We start from the raw sequence: 20,755 nt of genomic DNA on the forward strand, positions 1-20,755 counted from the left end.
TCCCAAGCTACGCCGACTCGGTTCGCCGGCTGCAGGGTTCGTCTTGAGTCATTAGTCCGGACGCTGCAGTGCTACAGGTTCGCAAGTCTACCGCGGGCTGTCCAGTTCAAGCGTTGGGCGCAGTTCGCACCAGGACCTCAAACAGAGACCAGCAGGAGACCGCGACAGTTTCATTCCCTACTATATAATAATAATACCCAGTGAGCAAGAAACAGAGCCAATGACTGAGCCAATGACCTTTGCTGCTCCCTACGGCCGTGCCGACGAGCGCATGGCCGACATGGTCACTCCCGACGGCCATGGATACGCCGAGCCCATGTTCAACGAGCCGGTGATGGAGCCGTGGATGGACGGCGTCCTGGACGAGACGCTGATGATGGCCGCGCCCAGCTCGTGGGACAACTTTGACGCCCTCGACACGGCTGTCTCGCAGGCCACGGCTACTCCAAACGCCTTTGACTCCATGCTCGCCGACTGCTCTCTCCCGGCTGACAGCCAGGCCAGCAGCAACGGTGACCTTACAGTCTCTCCGGATGTGCTGAACATCTCGTCGAACCTCGCTCTCCCCGACAGCGAGATCTCGTCACTCTTGGGCACCGAATTCAGCAACTCTTTCAGTACCTTCGACTCACCTACTACCAACAACACTTCTTTCTCGACTCAAACTACTCCGGAGTCCACTGCTGGAGACAACTGTGAACTCGTCTTTGAGCAAGTTGCATCCGCCTTCAAGGATCTCGCCCGTGCCAGAGCCGCTGCCGATCCACGACCAATCTCTCGCAAGCAGAAGCAGAGAGATGCCTCCATTGCTCTCTATCTGGAGCGTCTACGTGACACTTGCAATGAGGCTGTTGCAGCCCTCAACTCGGGTGCCGATAGTACAACCGCTATGGGTCATTCCGCTGCCTGGTTCAACTCTAACCAGGTATCCATGTCCTCCCAGCACAGCTCTTCTGGCACCAGCAGTTTCTCCACCAGCTCTCCCTCGGAGGGTTTCACAGAGTTCCACTCTCAATCTCAATCGACTCGCTCTTCTGTGCCATCCCAGTCCCCCACCTTGGACCAGTCTCGACCTCAGCTCCAACAACCTTCTCCCCCAGCTCCACCCTCGGGAGGTATTGAGCTCGTCATGGACCTCAACATGAACACTGCCACCTCTCTCCCACGGAAGCACCGCCCACGGACGGAAACCCAGCGCCAGCGATACCTGGCCGTCCGCAACCAAGGGGCCTGCGAAAAGCACAAGAAGCAGCACAAGAGATGCACTTGCATTGACAAGGCAATCCCACTTGTCTCTAACTCTACGGCCACCACTACTGCCTCATCCTCGCCCCAGCTCGGCGCTGACGCCAGCACCGGCATGGATGCTACTCTCAGCGTCCTATCCAATACCAAGGGACGTCACTCTGTCCGCAAGACATCACCGCTTCGGCGTGTTCCTGGCGTCCGTGGCGCCCGCGATTCCCTCTCGCCAACGTCCGGAGAGGATAACTGGTCAGGACTTGGCCATGGCGGCGAAGTCCTGATCAGAAACAACAGGCCAGATGGCATTGCGAAGGGCGAGGCCGGCATGGCCTGCAGCGCGTCATACTTGCTGCAACGGCAAGGCAAACTCGATCAATGCCGCGACAGTGGCCATGATATAGGCAACTCACACGATAAGGGCGTATCTCGCCACAGAGTGGCCTCGAGCGAGCGTGTCTCTACTTTGCCCACGAACACCGGCAACGTAGCATGGTCAGTCATGCAGCAGGCAGTGTTGGACCGCAACATAGGATGGTCAATCACGCCGCAGGCAGTGTTGGACAGCAACATCAACGTCCGCTCTCGTACTACTGGCGGCTGCGAGCCCGCACGCAACAGAGACGCAGGTGGCCATGGCTACTACGCCCGTTGCGCCGACAGCAGTGTCTCCGCTACTATGTGTCTCGGCAACCGAGACCAGGGCCGCCGTGCCATCAGCACTGCCTCATCGCTTGTGTTCCCTGATGGAACTTGGCAATGCCCGCACGGCCAGTCTGCCACGAACAGCCAGAGCCACACCGCCAATGTAGGTGGTTCAAGCAACATAGACGGTTCAAGACAAGCGCAGATATCGTCCTATCTGCATCTTCGTGACAAGAAGGAAGACAAACAGAAGCACACATGCTTCCACACATGGAGCAACGGAGATTGCAACTCCTCATCGTCGTCAGCTACAACAGGTGCAAATGCTAGAGCACATAACATCAACAACAATTGTTGTACCAACGCAGCAGCCCACCTTCGGCGTACCACAGACCTTCTGTTCTCTACCATCATCAACTCCCAGTCTCTGAAGAACCGCAGCGCCATTCGCGACGAATGTTGCGCCGGATCAATGTCCTCAGCCCTTGTTCAACCATCAGCCTCTAATATATCGTCTGCCTACGCCGGCCTACGATGGTATATACAGGCCTACATCAACGACAGCGTGCGTTCCAGCTTGAAACGTGCCACCCCTCGCCAACTGGAATTCGCCCTTTGGTGCTTCATATGGATAAGTATGCTAGTGCTATCGGCAATTTTCAAGGGTGCTTTGGCTTAATCTTCGAAGAGACTGCAAAAAGTTTTGCATTCGCTGATGGAGCTTGAGACGGTTTCATTGATGTGATAACCTGTTTCGCTCTCAGCTTTTCTTTCTCATGCTTGTTTTGTTTTCCACATGAAGCGTTTGTTCTGTATATCTATTCTATCTTATTCTATCTATCTGCTTTCTCTACCGTTTATGTTGAAACCTCGGGCGCCATGACTCTGAATCGCTGGCTTTTTTGTTTAATGCTTGCTTAATTACATCCATCCTTCCCCCTTATAGATGCTTAGAGCTATATAATCCGGGATAGTCTCACACTGGGATCAAATCAAAAGCACCTTTATCCCTCGTCATTTCTCTCATCTCTCCACGTGTAGTATATATACATTGTAGATTTAACTCCATAGATACCTACGTATAGACCTAAGAGTAAGGTTCCAACGGCGCTCTCGGCATTAAGTAATTCCTCCCGTCCCTGTCGATCCCGGGGCCGGCTATGGATCCAACCTCAAATGACTTTGACATCTCCAGCTTCCATCCTCCGAGGCTTGCTTGAGCTTTCTGGCCTCCGAGCAACTCGCCCAATGCTCCGTGGCGACTTGCGCTGCAGGTATGGCAAGACTATCGCAAGCCGAACTCTCTGTCATCACTAAATATCCTCTAGCTGACTCGCTCGACCGTGTACGTGGCTTGCTCCAAGAGGCAGAACGGCCGTCCCTAACATCATCTTACGACGGCGGCAATGACGAGGAGGACCCCGATGAGCTCCGTCAAGCAGCGGTTTCGAAGCTCCTCATCGCGCTGATGGGTGAGAAAGCCGCTTTCAATCTGAAGCCTCGAACCAGTAGCAAAAATGTTGCCTCGGAGCTGTCACGGTTATTTACACGCATACAGGAAGGGGATTTCTGCTACGAAGACTACCGCTCGTTAGCACAGCTTGCTCTTCAGAAGGCATCGGATTCTGACATCTGGAATGCGGTCCTCGACCTTATCACCACTATCTCCCGAGCCACTACCCCGACGAGCATCCCTCCGTCATTTGATAGCACGCCGTTCAGGTCTACATCGTCGTCGCAGAGAGGGTCAGAGCAGACACGCCGGCTGGTGGAAGAAAGGCTCTTTGAGGAGATTGAGGACTGTACTCACCGGAATGTTGAGGGGTTCTTCAAAAAATACTTTGAAGGAAAAGACTGGAACACGCAGGCAGACAACGCAGCTCGCCGTGCCCTTGGCTCCGGAGATGACAGCAGATGGCCCAGCTTCCCTGACCCCCCAGCAGAGAAAGACGCCCTTGACTGGTGGTTTGGATTCCAGGACGAGTTCCTGTCGGATGCACGAAGCGTCTACTTCACCACGGCGAGCAAGAGTGATCTCACCGGCTCGGACGCGGACCGCCAGATCGACCTCCTCCTCAGGGACCGAAGCGCGGGTGACATCGGTGGGAAGCACAACTGGAAGGATATCCGGGTCGTTGGCGAGCTGAAAAAGTCCGAGGCTGAGATTAGGAGCAAAAGTGCGCTGCTGCAGATGGCGCGGTATGTGCGGGAGGTCTTCAAAGCCCAGCCGACACGTCGATTCGTCCACGCCTTTGCTGTCTGTGGAACGAAGATGGAGGCGTGGATATGGGATCGCTCGGGTCCTTTCAGCTCGGGTTCTTTTAATGTGAACGAAGACCCGAGGCTTTTTTATCAGATGATCTTGGGCTACGCAATGATGACCGACGAGGAGCTGGGGCTGGACACCTTCATCACACGGGACGGTAGCGGTGCCAGCACGATCACTGTTGAGACGGTTAGCGGCGAGGAGACAGTAGTGCAGCTGAACCCGAAGCTGCTCACGTATCAGAGCGCCATTGTGTGCCGGGGGACAACCTGCTTTCTTGCCGATGTCGATGACAAGGTGCGAGGCGTGGCCAAGTTCTCGTGGACATCAGACAAGCGGGCAAGCGAAAAGGAGCTTCTCAAGCTGGCGCAAGAAAGGGGGGTCAGGGGGGTCGCAGAGGTCGTCGCTTTCCGTGATATCACAGACATCTCCACCCTCCGAGGCGGCTTGTCCTTCAAGAAGCGCCATGTCTTTAAAAGCAGCAGCCGCAGAGCCTCCTCCTTCCGCCCGTCTCACTCCAACGACCCTCGATCACGGTCGTCCACTCGGCTTCATCCAAGCACCAGCGACAAACAGACTACCAGCCGAAAACGCAGATCTCCTGATAAAAGCACACAGACGTCGAAACGGTCGCGCTCCAGTAGTCAACCATCGGGCGTCGGTCAGCAGGAGAACGAAGTAACGTTCGAGGTCCAGCCAGTAGGGAATCCCAGCCTCTTTGACAAGGACGGCGAAGAGCTCTATGATAACCGGATATTTCGCTGCCTGGTCATCTCGCCGGCTGGCCGGCCGATCTATGAATACCATTCACCTACTGAGCTTTTGAAGTCCCTCTGTGACGCGATCAAGGCCCATCGGTCCCTTTACACACAGGGAAATATTCTACACCGAGACATTTCTGAGAACAATATCATCATCACGAACCCAGAGACCGCCAACGGCCACTCGGGCATGCTCATCGACCTGGATCTCGCCAAAGAAATCGGTACGCGAAGCGGGGCGCGACGCCAGACCGGCACAATGGAATTCATGGCCATCGAGGTGCTTCGTAATGTTGACCATACATACCGCCATGATCTCGAGTCCTTCTTCTACGTACTTATCTGGCAGTGCGCCCATAACGGGTGGAAACGTTTCAACCGACTGAAAGAAAAGCCGGGGGACAGTCTCCTGAATGAATGGTACACGGGGACCTATATCAAGATTGCTAGCTGTAAGGCGGGTCATATGGGAGCCAAAACTTTTGAGTATCTCCTACGGGAGTTCCCCCCTGAGTTGGAGACTGTTAAACCGCTGTGCAGGACGCTACGGCAGGTCTTATTTCCTATCCACAATGGTGATATCTTCACTGGGACGCCGATCAAGACAGATATGCTATATGACGCCATCCTCGAGGCGTTTGACAAGGGCATAGAAGATATCAAGGCGGCAGACTAATAGACACCACCACGAGCATCCTAGAATTGGATAAAACCTATAGCTACGCTCATGTGGCTTCTCCATAAACTACTGGTTTGATTCCATCGGACATCCTTGCCCTACTATCCCGTATGTTTAAGCACTGCGAGAGAAAAAGAAAACTTCAATCACGGACGGTTGAAGATCAGATTATAACTAGCTGGATTGAACACCGCGCTATGAATTATTGGTTGCCTGCCACAGGGGCCTGAAACCACGCAGAACAGGAAGCTGATATTTAAGGGGCTTAACCCTACGGCAGAAGCAAAGATAGCAGGCCCTCTCACGAAGGAATAAGGACGGGACCGGCTGATGATGTAGACGTAGCTGGCTACGCGAGAACCATCGTTCATGGAACAAGCAGAATATATAACAATTGATCATTAGCATTGACTTCCATGCGCCATCCCATCCCATGGGGACCCTGGGCCGTCGCTGGCGCCGGAACGCCGGGCTAACTATCCACCGCCGCGCAGCCTAGGGCGGGATGGAACCTTGAAGAGGGTCGGATCGCTTTCAACGTCACAATAACATCCCTTCTTATCCTTATATAACTTAGATATTATTATTATCTAGTCCCTATGGCTTTGTATCCTTAGACCTTTGATTATCAGCATAGATTCGTCCTTTTTTTTTTTCTTTATTGGCTAGTTAAATACACTGCTGTCCCGCGGATATCGGGAGAGGACGCACTTCATGGCCGGGCGGATTCTTCTAGGCCTCACCCTCCTAGCCACTTCACTCCCACTTCTCGCAATGGGGGACGCTGCAGTCGTACCATGCATCTCGTACTCAACTGTACCGGGATACTTCCTGCAAGACGATCCCGCGGTTGACCCAAAGACCTTTGACTACGTATGGACGCCTCTCTCTGTTTCAGCGACATTCTTATAACAATGTATATAGGCGAAGGAAGGCTTCGGGTTGATTGATCAAGCTTACGATACCGATGAGACCCTGGATGCAGAGCTGAAGAAGCTCCCCTGGCGAAGATTCGAACATAAAGTCCGCTCCTTGAACAAGCATGCGGCTTCAAATGTTCGGTTCGCCGTTCTTTTCCTGGGTAGACATGGCCAGGGATTTCACAATGTCGCTGAAGCTTACTATGGAACCAAAGCTTGGGATGTAAGTAAAATCTAGTTATCGTATATGTCTGCTTGCATTCAACCATGTACCGACAAGTTTATAGGACTACTGGTCTAAATTAGACGGCGACGGGACGATTACTTGGTCCGATGCCCATCTCACTGAAGAAGGTATCAGCCAAGCGAAAGTTGCTCGGGACACCTGGGCTGGTCAGATGAAGAACTCCATCCCTCTCCCAGAGGTGTATTATACCAGTCCGTTGGACCGATGTCTTGCTACTGCAAAGTTCACCTTCAGTAAACTGGAACTCCCTCCATCTAAGCCATTTATTCCAACTGTAAAGGAGGTAAGTTGATACATACTTGTCGCTACGTTACCTAGTAATGTGGTTCAGATGCTAAAGAAAATTTATAGCTCCTGCGGGAAACACTTGGTGTTCATACGTGTGACAGACGTAGCTCCAGAAACTATATCGAAAGTACATACCCAACGTACAAAATAGAGCCTGGATTTACACAAAAAGATATGTTGTGGGACCCTGAAGTGCGAGAATCAGACTCTGATCGAGATGCTCGTTTGAAGAAGCTGCTTGATGACATCTTCTCCCATGACAAGAGCACATTCATGTCCCTCACTGCTCATGGAGGAGCCATCAGGTCAATCCTTAACGTCATTGGTCATCGTGAATTTGGCTTACAGACTGGGGCTGTGATCCCTGTTCTCATTCGAATAGAGACAAGCACCGATGCCCCCGAGGATCCAGAGGAGGATTTGACTATCAAGATTCAGGGTCTTAATTAATGGATAGACATAACCCATAGAAAGACTTACATTCTTGGCAATTTAAGTTAGGATTTATGAATAGAAAACCGATGTATATGACAACCATCTAATTGACGAATCCATGATGTCAGGAGTCCACCGAAACCTACTTGGATAATGGAACAGAATATTGCAATGGTAAATCCAGTGCTCTATTTTTGCTATGTACAATCCATCGAAGATGGGGAACTATATACAGACACATTTCTCAAAATGTAGGTTCCGATCGACAGAATCTACGAGAATGGTCATTAGGGGAAGAGGCATTTACAAGTTGGAAGCCATGCCGAGCTCGGTCATGAAGCCAAGAGCAACTTTGGCGTGCTCGAGCATGTGGTCGAAGTCGAGGTATTCAACGGTGTCGTCGGCAGAGTGAATGTGTGGGTTGGAGTCCTCGAAAGCGGTTTCGGCAACCATGGATGCTGGGAAACCGTTGCGGTCGGCAGAGGCGTGGTCAGAGCAGGCGTATCCACACTCGGTGTCGACAATTGGGATGGAGGCATACTACATGGTTTGTCATGTTAGAACAGAGAAGGTACGAGTAGGTACGAGTTAAGCCAGTAGGTTATCGACACTTACTTTCTCAACAATCATCTTGCAGAATTGGTTCAGCTCCTGGTTGGTGTTATCGGTAATGAGGCCAAACTGCTCCTGGCCCTGGCCTTTGAAACCAGCAAGGTCCTGGTTAAGCATAGCCTTGACCTGACGGCCATCGCTCTTGTACTTGCTGAAGACAGTCTGGGAGCCCAAGAGGCCACCTTCTTCACCAGCATACCAGTGGAACTCAAGGGTGTTGGTGTTGTTAGCGGCGCGGAAGGCCTTGGAGCCCAAAACTCCTCGGAGAGCCTCAAGAACAACAACGGATCCACTTCCGTTGTCATCAGCACCTGGGGCACGGCCACCCATAGGATCCTCCTGGTTGATACTATCCTGGTGAGCTCCAACAATAACAGTGGACTCAGATGATCCAGGGATAGTGGCAATGATGTTGAATTGGTTGAATTGGTTCTCGATCTTCTCTACCTTGGCACCCTGGGCACCAGACTCGTCAATAACCTTCTTGACTTGCTCCATCAGCCAGTTGGCAGACTCAACACCGGTCTGAGATTCATAGTAACGGTTGTTGAACTCAGACATGGCCTGCAGGTCACGCATGAGGTTCTCCTTGGAGAGGTTGGCAATCATGGAGGAAACCATGGAGGGGTGGGCAATATTCTTGGGGTAGTTGGCAGCCACAGGCTTGGTGGCAACGAAGTTAGTGCCGATTTCATTGGTGATATCAATGAAGGTTTGTCCAGCCTAGGTACGTTAGCAAGAATAGCTTCCTATTTTTGGTTACTAATACAATGGGACAACGTACAGCCCTCATCTTGTGCTTCTGATCCTTGGTAACCCATTGCGTCTTTCCTGGGCCAAGCTCGATCAAGTACTTATCACCTGATGGGCGAACGGGGCCAGCAACAGCGACTGCTGCAAGGGCAGCAACGGCAGCGATAGCAGAGACCTTCATATTGAATTGGATACTAAAAACAACTGAAATGAAAAATAAAAAAGTATGTATCAAGAACGGAAAGAATTCGTATCCTGCCAGCTGACCGAATAGAAGGAAGGAAAGAGAAGAGTCTCTGAAAGGGAGTGGAAAGGTACGAGCTTTAATATCTTTTCCACGGCTTTGAGACGGCTATATTTATACTCAGGGCCATCCCGTGCCTCTACTCACGTTCGGAAGAGAGTAATAAGAAATAAGGCCTAGGAGTGGACTGATGCAGTTGCAATCTGGGGCAGCGGGGCCGAGGAGAGACGCTCCGTTCAGGGCACCAGATCGTCCATGTTACAGAGGATCAACGCCCGCCAGCCACCAGCTAGGAAGGACGTGAAGGAGGAGTTCCATGACCAGGGACACGAGAGCTGTCTGCCAAGAGTGCCCTGATAGGATGAAAAGCGGCTGATCCTGAGTTTAATATCCATACTTAAACTCCGTAAATATACAAGGACTTGTATATTTTTCCGCGTCACTTCCGTATGGACAGTGTAACCAAGGGGATACGGGAGGACTGAACACATTCCCTTGGAGAGTCGAGGGGGGGTATTATTATTATAAGCACTTTATCTGAGAAGAATGTATAAGCCTGTCCCGGGACAATTCCCAGCCATCATTTATCTCAAGCGCCTGTCCTTTGGGGTATAAAAGGCCGAAACAGACCGAAGCGCGCTTCAAAATACTGGGCCTTGCACGGGTTGCGTGCATGAAGCTGATAAGGTCTGGGGTATCGCCGGGGTCCCCGGGATGAAACGTCAGCAAAAAAGCTCGTCTCGCCCCATCCGCGCATCCTTGGCCACAAATGAACCCGGTTATCCCCACCGTCAGGGCCAAATGCCATCACGAGGCAGGCAACAACGCCGTGGTAAGTGCAGAGAGTGGTTCGGCAGCAGGATGTGATGGACGGAGATCAACAAGCAGCAGCTCTTCTGGATGGATATAAACAGCTGGCTGGCCGTGACGGTCATTCAGGAACCACCACGGAGCAAGGCGCTGGGTTTGGAAGTGAAACGCCGGCCCGAAGATCGACCATCGCCTGAAAAAGCCGTCGTTAACCCAGCCGTCCTGTGATTTCAAGGAAATATCCTCACTGCCAACGTGTCTTACAGAGGTATCAACTGCATCAAGATAGGAGAATCGAAAGCTGCAGGACGAAAGATGATGAAGAAGAAGAAGAAAAGTCGAAGTTGAAGTTGAAAAAAAGCTGACGCCCATTTCCAAAAAGGGAACGGAATCGGAGTATTTATTTCACCGTGAATGATTATGTAACACAGACATCAACTCACGTGGAAACCTTAAAGCGAGAACGCCGAAAAGGGAAATATAAAAGCATCAAAAGAAAGACGATGATAATGATAAAAGACATGAAGAAATGATAGAGAAGAGAGACGAAAAGTTGTAGGTGGAAAGGTCGGCTGGGTTCGATCTCAGTCGTGGTCAGCTATCAGCTCGTAGCCGCCTTCGTTTGGCAGCACTCGGGCTATCGTGTACATTGCCACCGCGTTGACCACCATCAGGCACATACTGACGGTGCACAGGATCCACGAATCGTCGAGCTTCCATCCAGGGTAGAAGCGGTCATCGTTGTCAAACAGGTATGACTGTCCATTCATGTCAGCATGCGTCATCTGGGCGTGTTTTGCCCTGAGGGAGGTATATAGATAGGCACATATATATAACAACAAACAACAAGTAGCGTGGGGGCACAGGGACTCACCACTAGACCCATTCCGCCAGCCTGGACAAGACCAATCAGGACCAGAAACACCGTCAACATCTTCCAGCCAGTTTCTCTCATCTGTTTTCCTCCTGCCAAAATCACGACGAAGGCCACAAAGGTCATTCCCTCGAGGACAACGGCGAGTGATATCAGGAACCCAACTGATCGCCACATCGAGCAGAATATCGGGTTGGATATGGCATGGTTGGCGAAAAGGTCGGAGCCTGAGCTGCCGAAGCGATTGATGCTGACTCCAAACATGGAGTTGTCTGCTTGACAGTCTTCATACTTTGGGAACTCGTCGCATCCGGGGGACTCGGAGGAGCATCGTCTCGTCAGGCCGTATGTGAGGTAGAACTGCTGGCCGGAGGGCTGTTGAGGTCCCAGCTGGTATTAGCTACATTGCTCAATATGGGGTGTAAAGAGGTACCAAGGGATGCATTTATCTCACCGTCTCGCTATAGTAACCAAGCCATTTTGGAAGAAAGATTGATACCAGCGTCAACGAAGAAGCTATACATCGTGTTTGTCAACAAACGGCCCCCTTGCCACGCCACAGGTACCGGCGGGAGATGACGCACCGATCAGGAAGAGGAAGAGAGTGAACGAGTAGAGAATGGTCTTTGTAAAGAAGCCCGTGTAGTTTTTTCGCCCTTCCCCGGGCACCAGACGAGAGTCCACGATGGCGGTTGTATTGATAGGTCCTCGAAGCAGCCAACCAACTAGTTAGTTAGAAAAACAAGCAGGCGACGACCAACCCGGCGTCTTCAACGAGTGTCACTGTCTCAGGGCGTGTGATAGACAAGGCTGAGTCCTGCAAGAGAGTCTCGGGTTCTTCTTCTCTTGTTCGTCTACGTTGTTAGGAGGTTTTCTTCGTCCTCCTTTAATGGCATGACGCCAGCCCGCATCATGTGATGCTATACTTCACTACTAAGTCGCAGAAAAAACAAGGCAGAAGTGTTTCTTTTGTCCGAGCCTTCACTTGACTCGATCAAGTGAACGTTAGGCTCTGCTTCTTCCCTGTCATTAATAACGCTGATATAAACAGTCCAGCGTGCCTGGCGGGTAAGCTTGAGGCCTAAGGGCAGACAAGTTGGAAGTAGCTAGTTATATCTACCAAATCTAGCTCCGTTGATAATGCCTCGAGCCTCTTAACAACTCCTATACAATACAATGTGATCGATGACATAGAGATAGACACGGCTTGAGCTGAAATAAAGAACTCGTAAAGTAGTGAGTTAACTAGCTAGAGCCTTCCATTCGCCCATTCAGTCGAAATGAACAAAGAGGCAGACAAGCAGAAGATAGATAATCGTACATTATGCCTCTACCGCCGCTATCAACACCAGCAGCAACCAAAAACCGCCACACAGCATAGTATTTGCATAACTCTCGTCCCCCTATACCGGCTTGCCAATTAGTTAAATTAAGCAATATCTGTGTCTGTGTCTGTCTGTCTGGATCTGCAAGGTACGATGCTGCAAGATAGGAAGAGCAAGAGAGATCAATGAAGAACGCAGGTCAAGAGAAAAAAGCCATTCCATCATGCAGGTAACGGTAACGGTAACGGTATATGGACATGAAAATGAAGGAAAAGAAGAAAAAGGGAGATCGGGAAAAGGTGAAAAAAGAGGGGGCCAACTCAAGAATGCTAAGTTGGCAGTAGGAAGTGAAATGCGGAGAGAGATGTAATTTTCACCCGTTACAGCTGGACTACACCCTCTCATAGTGCATAAGCCAGTTGTAGTATATGCTGGGGCGGTGATTTTCTTATTTTTTTTTGAAAGTCGCGCTAAAAAGAAAAATGCGCGTTTCTTTTAGAGTGAACTCACATCGCTAGGAGGCAGAATGGAGATAGGAAATGTAAAGAAAATGCGCCACCGGATGATCGGGAGAATAGAGGGGAAGCTGAAGATGGGGTAAGGTTGTAGAAGTAGAGCGAAGTGAAGTCAAAGGAGGAAGAGGAGAGTGAGAAAATAATACGCGGGAACAAGAATATGTGGTGGGTATAGGTAGGTCCGTTATAACCAGCCAGCCTCACTTGGGCTGTGATAACATTGCTCGAAAGTCGTCATTCGTCTTATTCCGTGTCGTCGTAGGTTCGGACTGTTTCTGATTCGATTTCTGGCCGTCGGTATCATCATGATGATTAGTCGTTGAGCCGGGCGGTTTGTCCCTCGACGGAATACCTGATCCGCCGCGCTTGACTCCTAATCCGCCTCTGCGTCCGCTGCCAGAAGACTGGTTTGGTCGTCTTATTGGGGCAGAGGGCTGGGTCATCATCTTGCTGCCACCAGTAGTGCCGCTGCCGGATGTTGTGGCACCGCTGACTTTACCCTTTTCCTTGCCAATGGGGATCCTGTCAATCTTATGCTCTGCCTTTTGCTGTAACATCTCCTTTACCGAACCTACGTGGATGAATCTCCCGGGAGTAATCTCGTACCCTTCAAGGGCCAATGAGGCTTTACCTGCATCATGCGTGTCGGCATACTCGATGATAGCACCTTGATGGTCGGGCCGCAGATTGATCTTCACCAGAACGCCGTGTGGCTCTGCAAGAGCACGAATTCGGGTATCGTTCACCGTGTCCGGGATGTTCATTAAGCCCAAGGTGCGCAGATGGCGGTCTCCCTTGCCCTTGCTCTGGCCATCGGGCAGTGAGCCTGGTGGGGGTGAGGCGGTGCTGGTTCCGTTACGTTGAGCGTTAGTGGCTGGTGATTCAGATCGTGAGACAATTGTATTCTGATGGCGTTTGGCTCCGGTGTTGGTCGAGAGCCGAACATTTAGCTCTCGGCCCTTGAACGTCTTTTCGTTCATAGCCAGGGCAGCGGTTGATTGATCCTTATCTGAGGTTAGTATAACTGCTCGATCTAGCTGAAAAAGGAAAAAACAGCAGAGAAAAAGAAAGAAAAAAAAGAAAGAAAAAAAACTTGCTATGCAAATAGCTTACCTTTGTAGCAAAAGTGACGAAACCGAAACCTCTAGTTTCTCCATTCACCTTGGTGGGTATCCTAACTGACTCAACGTCCCCATAGGCGGTGAAGAGTTCAACAAGGTCTCCCTCTGTGGTCTTGTAGGGTATGTTACAGACATATATCTCTCGGCCTTCCTCGTAAGCGCCAGACCGAGCCTGTCGCTGCGACGGGTCAGAGATTTTGACCACCAATTCTAGACCATCACCGAGATCTTTCTTGTCAAGCTCAGTGGCGGCGTATGCTGATGAAGAAGAGGTGAACTGAACATAGCAGAAGCGGCGGTGGGTATTGAATTTAAGTGATGGGAATCGCACTTCGGCAATTTCTCCATACTAAAAACGCATCTTGACGTTAGCATCATGGAAGACAATCGGGACACCAAGGAAACCGGGGGCAGGGAATACCGAATGAAAGAGCTCACGAATATAATTTTCATCCGCTGTGGGCGGAAAGTTGGTTACAAAGATTGTAGTGTCTGTAACTGGCTCAACAGTCACCTGGTTGCCTTCTAGAACCTTTTGATTCTTTGTGCCGGCGGCCAGGGCATCTTCATGGGTATCAAACTCGAGCAATGCAGATCCGGAGTCGCCGGGGAGCATCTGAAGGGAATTGAGCTTTCCACACTATATAATTTTGTTAGTTTAACCTTTTGTTGGTTTCTTTTTCGTTTCTCGCTGGACTAGACTAGAGATATTCGGGGTAGTAGTATCTTACGTCTCGGAAAAACTGCCTAATCTTGACCTGCGGGATATCCTTTGGCAAGTTCTTGATTATGACACTTGCATGCTCTCGGTCTCGGGCGCGTGTTTCTACCGACGGGATGGCACCACCTTTTGCCCTCTTCGAGACTGTGCCATTCACCTCCGGCTCACCCTCGCGTTTCCTTTTACCAGCAAGTTGAGTTTCGTCGGGGTAGTGGTATTGCTGCTCCACGGAATCCGGGTGGGGCCCCACCGAGACCGGAGCATGTTGAGCATGTTGAGCATGTTGGACCTGATGATATTGGTGATTTGCAAGTTGCTGATGATGATGATACTGTTGTTGTTGTTGTTGCTGCTGCTGCTGTTGCTGTTGCTGCAAGGCCTCTCGTTGCCTGCGTTTTGTCAATGCCTTCATGGCCTTCCGAACATCAATAATGGCAAGTTGAGACTCGTCTGCGTCTTCGTAATGTTCACAGTGTGAAATGTAGGCATCCATAATCTTCTCCGGCCAGTCTAGATCTGTCCGTTGCAAAGCCTGTTTCAACACTGCGGTAGCGTAGCTTGGGTTCGGCATCCGTCGGGATGCACTCGCTGAAGAATCGCAGGGCATGAACTTGCTCCATGAGAGGAGTTCCCAGGTATAGTACGCCAGCCAGAACTCGAAGCTGTGTCCGTGGCGGGGGATGAGGTGTTTGAATTCCTCGCGTGCGCTGTCCCAGCTTCCGCGCGCACTAAGGTAGCGAATGTAGATGCGCTCTAGGTGGAAGAGCGGGTCATTGGGGACGGCCTTGTCAGTCTTGTCGCCGAGCTCCTGGACGGATTCAATGGCGGAGCGGATACCGACTTCGGCAACGTCGAGGTCTTCGTCTGTGGATTCTGGCTGAAGTGCCCAGCGGCGAAGGTAGCTGCACCAGGTAGTGTGGACTTTCAAGACCTCGTTGATACCTGCAGCGTCGAGAAGCCCAGAACGCGTGGCTTTGTGCTTAAGCTCGAGAATCTCGGCGAAGGAGAGACCAGCCCGTTCGGCGCTGATGAAAAGCTGCGACCACAGGGCGCCGGACCAGGGACAGTGTCGGGTTGCACGCTCGATCACCGGGATGGGTGAGACACCCATGGGCCCGTCCATGGACTCGTCAATGAGAAACATGACGTAGTCTTCCCAGAGAGTAGCGTCTGTGGGGAAACGGAGGACGGCACGCTGGTAAAGTGAAGTGATTAGCTCAAGGCGGAGTGGCTGTAGCTGCTGCTGCTGCTGCTGCTGCTGTCCCTTTCTCCGCTGCGGCTTGGAGAGCTCCCAGTCGAGATACTCCTGGAAAGTGGTCCACTCGGCATTGGTGTCCTTGAGCTCAATGGTTCTGTGCAAGGCGGCTTCACGCGTCTCGCGAGCAGCGTACATAGCCTTTGCCTCGGCAGCCTTGCTCCTGGCGTCGACCATGAGGTCCTCGTAGTTGGCGTTGTAGTACTTGGAGACGAAGTTGGAGAAGAGTTGGAAGGTATCGTCCCAGCCGGCGTGCGGTGTCTGCAGCCTACTCTCGAAGAGCACACGGAGCTGGGAGACTCGTTCCTGCGAAGGCGAGGCGTCGACGTCCTGCATGAGTAGCTCGAGGTAGCGGTTCCAGACGAGATGGCAGTCATTGATGCGCCACTTTGTAGCATCGGCACCGGCCTTCCACACCTCGACGACGGACTGCCAGGTGAAGACCTCGCGGCCGATGATCCTGTCCTCGTCCGACCAGTGGCCGCGGCCGGACCCGTCTCTGTCACCGGCGGAGGCCTTGTAGAGGTAGAGCATCCACTCACCGTATATGACCCAGAGCTTGGTGCTGCCGTATTCCTCCTCGACGGAGCGGCGACAGAGCTCCATGACGGCTATGCGCTCGTTGACGGTGCGGGCGAGCAGGCTCTCGTCCTGGATCCACTCGGCCCAGAGATCCTCTCCGATGGCGAACAGGCTGTCGAGCTCTTCTCGAGCAGCCTTGAGGTCCTTGAGCACGTCGAAGCGGTGAGGATCGCCGTGCGAGTCGGGCGAGGCTGGCGGGTAGATGTGGTCGACGAAGCCCTGGTGCAACAGACGGATGAAGTTGACGCGGTCCTCGTAGGCGTAGTGGTTCTTCTGGATGTTGCTGTACAACTGGGCGGCCGTCTGCTGGGCCTCTGGACTGAGACAGGTGCCACTGAAGTCACGTCTGGGCGCATCGGCAACGGGTTCAGCAGCACCGTCGTACCCAGACGGCCGAGGAGTTGGCGTGTTGTGTTGCGCAGCGGCTGGCGGCACGATGGGGAAGGCAGTCGATGGCGACGGTTCCGCTCTCTTGATGTGCGCAGCCTCGACGAGGGCGTCTATGCCGGGCGTAGAGGGAGTCTGTGGGCCCCGGGCGCTGTTTGGGGTGTGTATCTGAGCCTGTGGTGTCTGTGATGCCTGTGTCTGCGTCTGAGTCTGCGTCTGTGCCTGTGGTTGTGCCTGGGACTGGGTCTGCCTTGGACCTGTCCCGTTGCCATGCACGCCTCCACTGCCAGCCCAGGCCGTCTGCGGCGTGTTCCCCCGGTGCGAGCGAGGGCGAGGCGACGGCACAGGGGCTGGCGAGCGGACAGCCTTCTCCTGCCTGCTGGAGTTTGGCGTGATGAGGTCCCTGATATCCATGGCTGCAAGAGTCTGCCGTGGTAGCCCGCCGAGCAGCAGCAGCCGTAGAAGAAAGCACGGAAAGCAGGGAGAGAGAAAGGGAGAAAGAAGACGAGCAAGAAGGGAGGAGGAGGAGGGAGAAGGGGAGAGAGGATAGGGAGTGGCTGCGAGGGACTTGTCAGGCTGGCCGAACTGGATGAGTGTCAGTAGCAGCGCTGGAGTTCCATCGCAACCCGGGGGGGGGGGGGGGGGGGGGGGTCCACGCCTTTCCGTGCTAAAGACACAGCGGCGTCTTCAACACCGATCCACCACCACGAGGCCCCAACTAGATAGGCGTTTGCTCGCCTCGAAGACGGCCAGACACGCCCAGAGAGAGAGAGGAGAGAGAGAGAGAGAGAGCTGGTCGAGCAGTCAGTTAGCAGGCGGACGGACCCAATGCAGGAGAGAGAGGACTCGGGACTCACGACGGGGCGAGAGAGAGAGCGAGAGAAGAGCTGGCGATCAGAGCGAGCGTCGCATCGTCGGGCCAAAAGCAGACGCCTGGGAGGAGCAACGAAGAGGCAGCAAGGGAGGGCTGGCTTCGAGCTGGCGATGTCGCTGTCGTCGCTGTCGTCGTCGCTTTGCTTTGCTTGACGTCTGGGAGGTTTTTCGAGGTTTTGAAGGTCGAAAAGCGAAAGGAAGAAAAAAAAAAAAAGTTGCTTTTCTCTGGCTGCTCACTAAGCAAACAACCGCGAACGAGCTGCGGCTTTGAAGGCTTTCCACGGGCTGGACGGCTGGCCGGAGGGATGGCGATGGGTTGGGCGGCGTCAACCTGATGTTGATTATTTTATTGTCGATGGTTACGGTGTTGGAGATGCTTTTGCAGGCGGCAGGTGAGTGGCCTCGCTGCGTTTGGACTCAGGCTGACGCTGACGGGGGGTTTAGGCAGAGACGGCAGCCAGCATCCCCGGCATCGCCAGCAGCCAACAGGAAGACAGCAGGGAGACGACAAAGACGAGAGACGAGAGACGAGAGACGTCGATGCTAGATCTACCGATGGCAGAAGAGACAAAGAGGTTGGGGATCTAGACCGCGCTTCGTGCTGAAACCCGTCCTGAGGCGAGGCTGATAGCTACTCCGTAGTTATCGCAGCGAAAAAAGTGGCCCTTGGTCCGGCTCCCGTCGAGAGGAAGTCGGGCGGACTGCGTTACATCATAAGAATAACTATACAGACGAGACGCGGAGAAGGGCTGCTACAGACTGCAGACTAGTCACAGACATACATACATATTACGGAGTGCATGCATGCATGAGACTGACAGGCTGGCGCTCGAACGTGCGAGCTCGTGGGCGCTGGTCTCTACCCTAACTACCGACCTCCCTCCCTCCCCCCTAACTAAAGATCAGATCGCATGCTCGTGGCATCCTGTTGGCCTGTCCTCGCAGCGGCATGCAGCTCTGCTCTCCGCGCTGCAGGCATCTTCTCTTCTTCTTGCTGCCCTTTCTTTCCTTTTTCCCGTCCGCCTCCCCTTTTGGGGATCGCTTATATATGAGTACCGTAAGTACGTACTTACATATATATATCGTGGCTGGCGAAAAAGCAAGGGCTCTCTGTGGCTGCATTATCACCTGATACGCCACTGACGTCACGATCTCAGGTCGACGAGACGACGGACGAGACGACGAGAGGACGAAATGCAGATGAATATAATAAGAGTGAGGGAAGACAGCGAGAGCAGTGAGTGGCTTGTGCTCCCCCCCCCCCCCCCCCCCCCCCCTTTTTTTTCCCCTTCATGCAGCTAAGCGTGGGTGTGACAGGCGAGTTTCCCACGTCAACAGCTGGTCTGGTTCTGTACGACAAGAGATACCCAGGTACAGGATACATATACTCCGTACTCCATACATAATTTAAGGGACGAAAACAGAGACAGGAAAAGAAATAAGTCGATTAAAAGAAAGGGGAATTAAATAAAGGTATATACAGCATCATCCATGATAAATTGAACTATCCATTTCCCTCCAGTCTCTTAAAAACTGTGGAGTGTATATGTAAATAAATATATATTGGTCATTTTGACTGCCGCAGAGTCGCCCTCAAGGCTCCCAGATCCACAAATTTTGGCCTTCCAAAGTGCCTAGCTTAGGCCTTCTTTGGCTTGAAGAGGTTGGTGAAGAAGGCGATGACGACTTTGATGAGCTTGCCGATGCTGAAGTTCATAATTAGATCGATGACCTGCTCAGCGAACTTGGGCCAGTCGGCGCCTTGACCAAGTTTGAGACCACGGCCAATGGCGATGCCTCTGGCAGCAACTCTAATTTCATCTTCATCACGGCCAGCGATAGCACCGAGGCCGGGGATGAAGAATTTGCCGATACCAACGGCAAGCTCCTTAACAACTTGAAGGATAAGCCCAAAAGCCTTTCCCCAGTCGGGCTTCTGACCCTTCGGGAAACATTGAACAATTGCGGCAATCAGCTTGGGGATGTCCAACAGACTGCGGGCATGGACCATTTCGTCACGGGCGGCAATGCTGGATCTCTCGGACAGCAGCATGAGCTCGTTGCTGACCTCACCGATATGGCGGGGGTGGACTCCAGCATCGTTGAGGGTGGTAATGACAGCGTTCAGTAGTTCTCCAAGATCGAAGCGACCGTGGGCGAACATTCCAGAGATCTTTACAATGAATCCTGCGATGTCGAGACCGACATGGGCGACGCCGCCGAGGACTTTGCAGATGATTTGGGCAATGCCACCAATACTGGCAGCGCCATGTACGAGGATACCGTCAAACACGCCAAAAAGATCACAGACACACTTTAAGATGGCATTGATGAGGGCCGCAAGATTGATACCGGCGCCGCCATTTCCGCAGGCCTTGATGATGATCTGGATGGCGACAGTGAGGCTGCAGTTTCCCTTTGAGAGTGCGTCGTGGAGCTGCTTTGCCAGGTCATGGGCATCAACTTTACCACCAGCATGGGCATCCACGACACCCTTAATGGAGGCTGCGAACACCCCGAACTCTGGGACCTTAGGGGGTTTCTGAGGGTCACCACCCTTAGGAGGCTGAGAGGGAGGAGCAGGAGCATCACGGGCCTTGACAGGGGATTGGCGGAGGGACTGGTCACCACATTGCTCTATCGGATGGTTAACTTTTGACCTGGCACTCAAACATTTATTAATTTGGTATCAGATGCTGGACATACTCTCATACTCCGCACATTCTGGGTTGGACTGGCCGGAGCTGGAAACCTCTGTAAGGCAGGTCGCCAACAAGTCGGCACATTGACTGACGGAATGCTCGGATCTGGCAACATGGTCAACTGCACGTGCCGAAGTAAGAGCCGCAAACAGCGGCAGGATAAAGTAGGCGGCCTTCATTTTGAAGGATGCACAGGGTCAAGAGAGAGTGAGGTGGTATTAACGAATGTCAGCTAAAGAAGGAAAGATTAAAACCCCAAGCTCAACAAGGGAGTATTAAAGAATGACAGACAAGAAATTGAAAAGAGAGTGAGAGAATGTGCAGTGAGACAGCCGACTGATGGGGTGTAAAGAAGGAAAGGAGAGAAGAGAAACAGGCACTGGGTTGAAGACCTTGTCGACATTTATATACCCTTCCGTCAGGGGGGATATCTGCTCTCCCGCGACAGTCCACAGTCCACACACAGTCCACACAGTCCACTTCCAACTTGCCCCTGAC

General features: G+C 52.5%; 8 protein-coding genes across 8 annotated transcripts; 3 read left to right on the plus strand and 5 right to left on the minus strand.

Annotated features, from left to right (window-relative positions):
* Nucleotides 1–220: 220 nt before the first annotated feature.
* On the plus strand, nt 221–2,566 carry ARB_03489 (uncharacterized protein; the record flags this gene model as incomplete). Its single annotated transcript, XM_003010188.1, has 1 exon — nt 221–2,566. One exon carries the CDS (start codon nt 221–223, stop codon nt 2,564–2,566), a length of 2,346 nt encoding a protein of 781 aa, XP_003010234.1.
* A 597-nt stretch (nt 2,567–3,163) lies between these two features.
* On the plus strand, nt 3,164–5,590 carry ARB_03490 (uncharacterized protein; the record flags this gene model as incomplete). Its single annotated transcript, XM_003010189.1, has 1 exon — nt 3,164–5,590. The coding sequence occupies one exon, from the start codon at nt 3,164–3,166 to the stop codon at nt 5,588–5,590; it is 2,427 nt and encodes an 808-aa protein (XP_003010235.1).
* Nucleotides 5,591–6,307: 717 nt separating this feature from the next.
* ARB_03491 (GPI anchored protein, putative) lies at nt 6,308–7,498 on the plus strand (the record flags this gene model as incomplete). The annotated part of the gene is made up of 4 exons (XM_003010190.1): nt 6,308–6,466; nt 6,518–6,736; nt 6,801–7,043; nt 7,112–7,498. 4 exons carry the CDS (start codon nt 6,308–6,310, stop codon nt 7,496–7,498), a joined length of 1,008 nt encoding a protein of 335 aa, XP_003010236.1.
* A 288-nt stretch (nt 7,499–7,786) lies between these two features.
* On the minus strand, nt 7,787–9,029 carry ARB_03492 (uncharacterized protein; the record flags this gene model as incomplete). Its single annotated transcript, XM_003010191.1, has 3 exons — nt 7,787–8,023; nt 8,099–8,818; nt 8,880–9,029. The coding sequence occupies 3 exons, from the start codon at nt 9,027–9,029 to the stop codon at nt 7,787–7,789; spliced, it is 1,107 nt and encodes a 368-aa protein (XP_003010237.1).
* Nucleotides 9,030–9,899: 870 nt separating this feature from the next.
* Nucleotides 9,900–10,274, minus strand: ARB_03493 (uncharacterized protein; the record flags this gene model as incomplete). Its single annotated transcript, XM_003010192.1, has 1 exon — nt 9,900–10,274. The coding sequence occupies one exon, from the start codon at nt 10,272–10,274 to the stop codon at nt 9,900–9,902; it is 375 nt and encodes a 124-aa protein (XP_003010238.1).
* A 212-nt stretch (nt 10,275–10,486) lies between these two features.
* Nucleotides 10,487–11,040, minus strand: ARB_03494 (uncharacterized protein; the record flags this gene model as incomplete). The annotated part of the gene is made up of 2 exons (XM_003010193.1): nt 10,487–10,687; nt 10,777–11,040. The coding sequence occupies 2 exons, from the start codon at nt 11,038–11,040 to the stop codon at nt 10,487–10,489; spliced, it is 465 nt and encodes a 154-aa protein (XP_003010239.1).
* A 1,776-nt stretch (nt 11,041–12,816) lies between these two features.
* On the minus strand, nt 12,817–18,361 carry ARB_03495 (pre-mRNA splicing factor (Prp24), putative; the record flags this gene model as incomplete). The annotated part of the gene is made up of 7 exons (XM_003010194.1): nt 12,817–13,653; nt 13,730–14,086; nt 14,159–14,377; nt 14,469–17,349; nt 17,540–17,886; nt 18,008–18,139; nt 18,338–18,361. The coding sequence occupies 7 exons, from the start codon at nt 18,359–18,361 to the stop codon at nt 12,817–12,819; spliced, it is 4,797 nt and encodes a 1,598-aa protein (XP_003010240.1).
* An 833-nt stretch (nt 18,362–19,194) lies between these two features.
* Nucleotides 19,195–20,436, minus strand: ARB_03496 (uncharacterized protein; the record flags this gene model as incomplete). Its single annotated transcript, XM_003010195.1, has 2 exons — nt 19,195–20,192; nt 20,262–20,436. The coding sequence occupies 2 exons, from the start codon at nt 20,434–20,436 to the stop codon at nt 19,195–19,197; spliced, it is 1,173 nt and encodes a 390-aa protein (XP_003010241.1).
* Nucleotides 20,437–20,755: the final 319 nt, after the last annotated feature.

This window comes from Trichophyton benhamiae (assembly GCF_000151125.1).
Source record: "Trichophyton benhamiae CBS 112371 chromosome Unknown Abenha-G-c-38a07.r1, whole genome shotgun sequence".
Taxonomy (NCBI): Eukaryota; Fungi; Ascomycota; class Eurotiomycetes; order Onygenales; family Arthrodermataceae; genus Trichophyton; species Trichophyton benhamiae.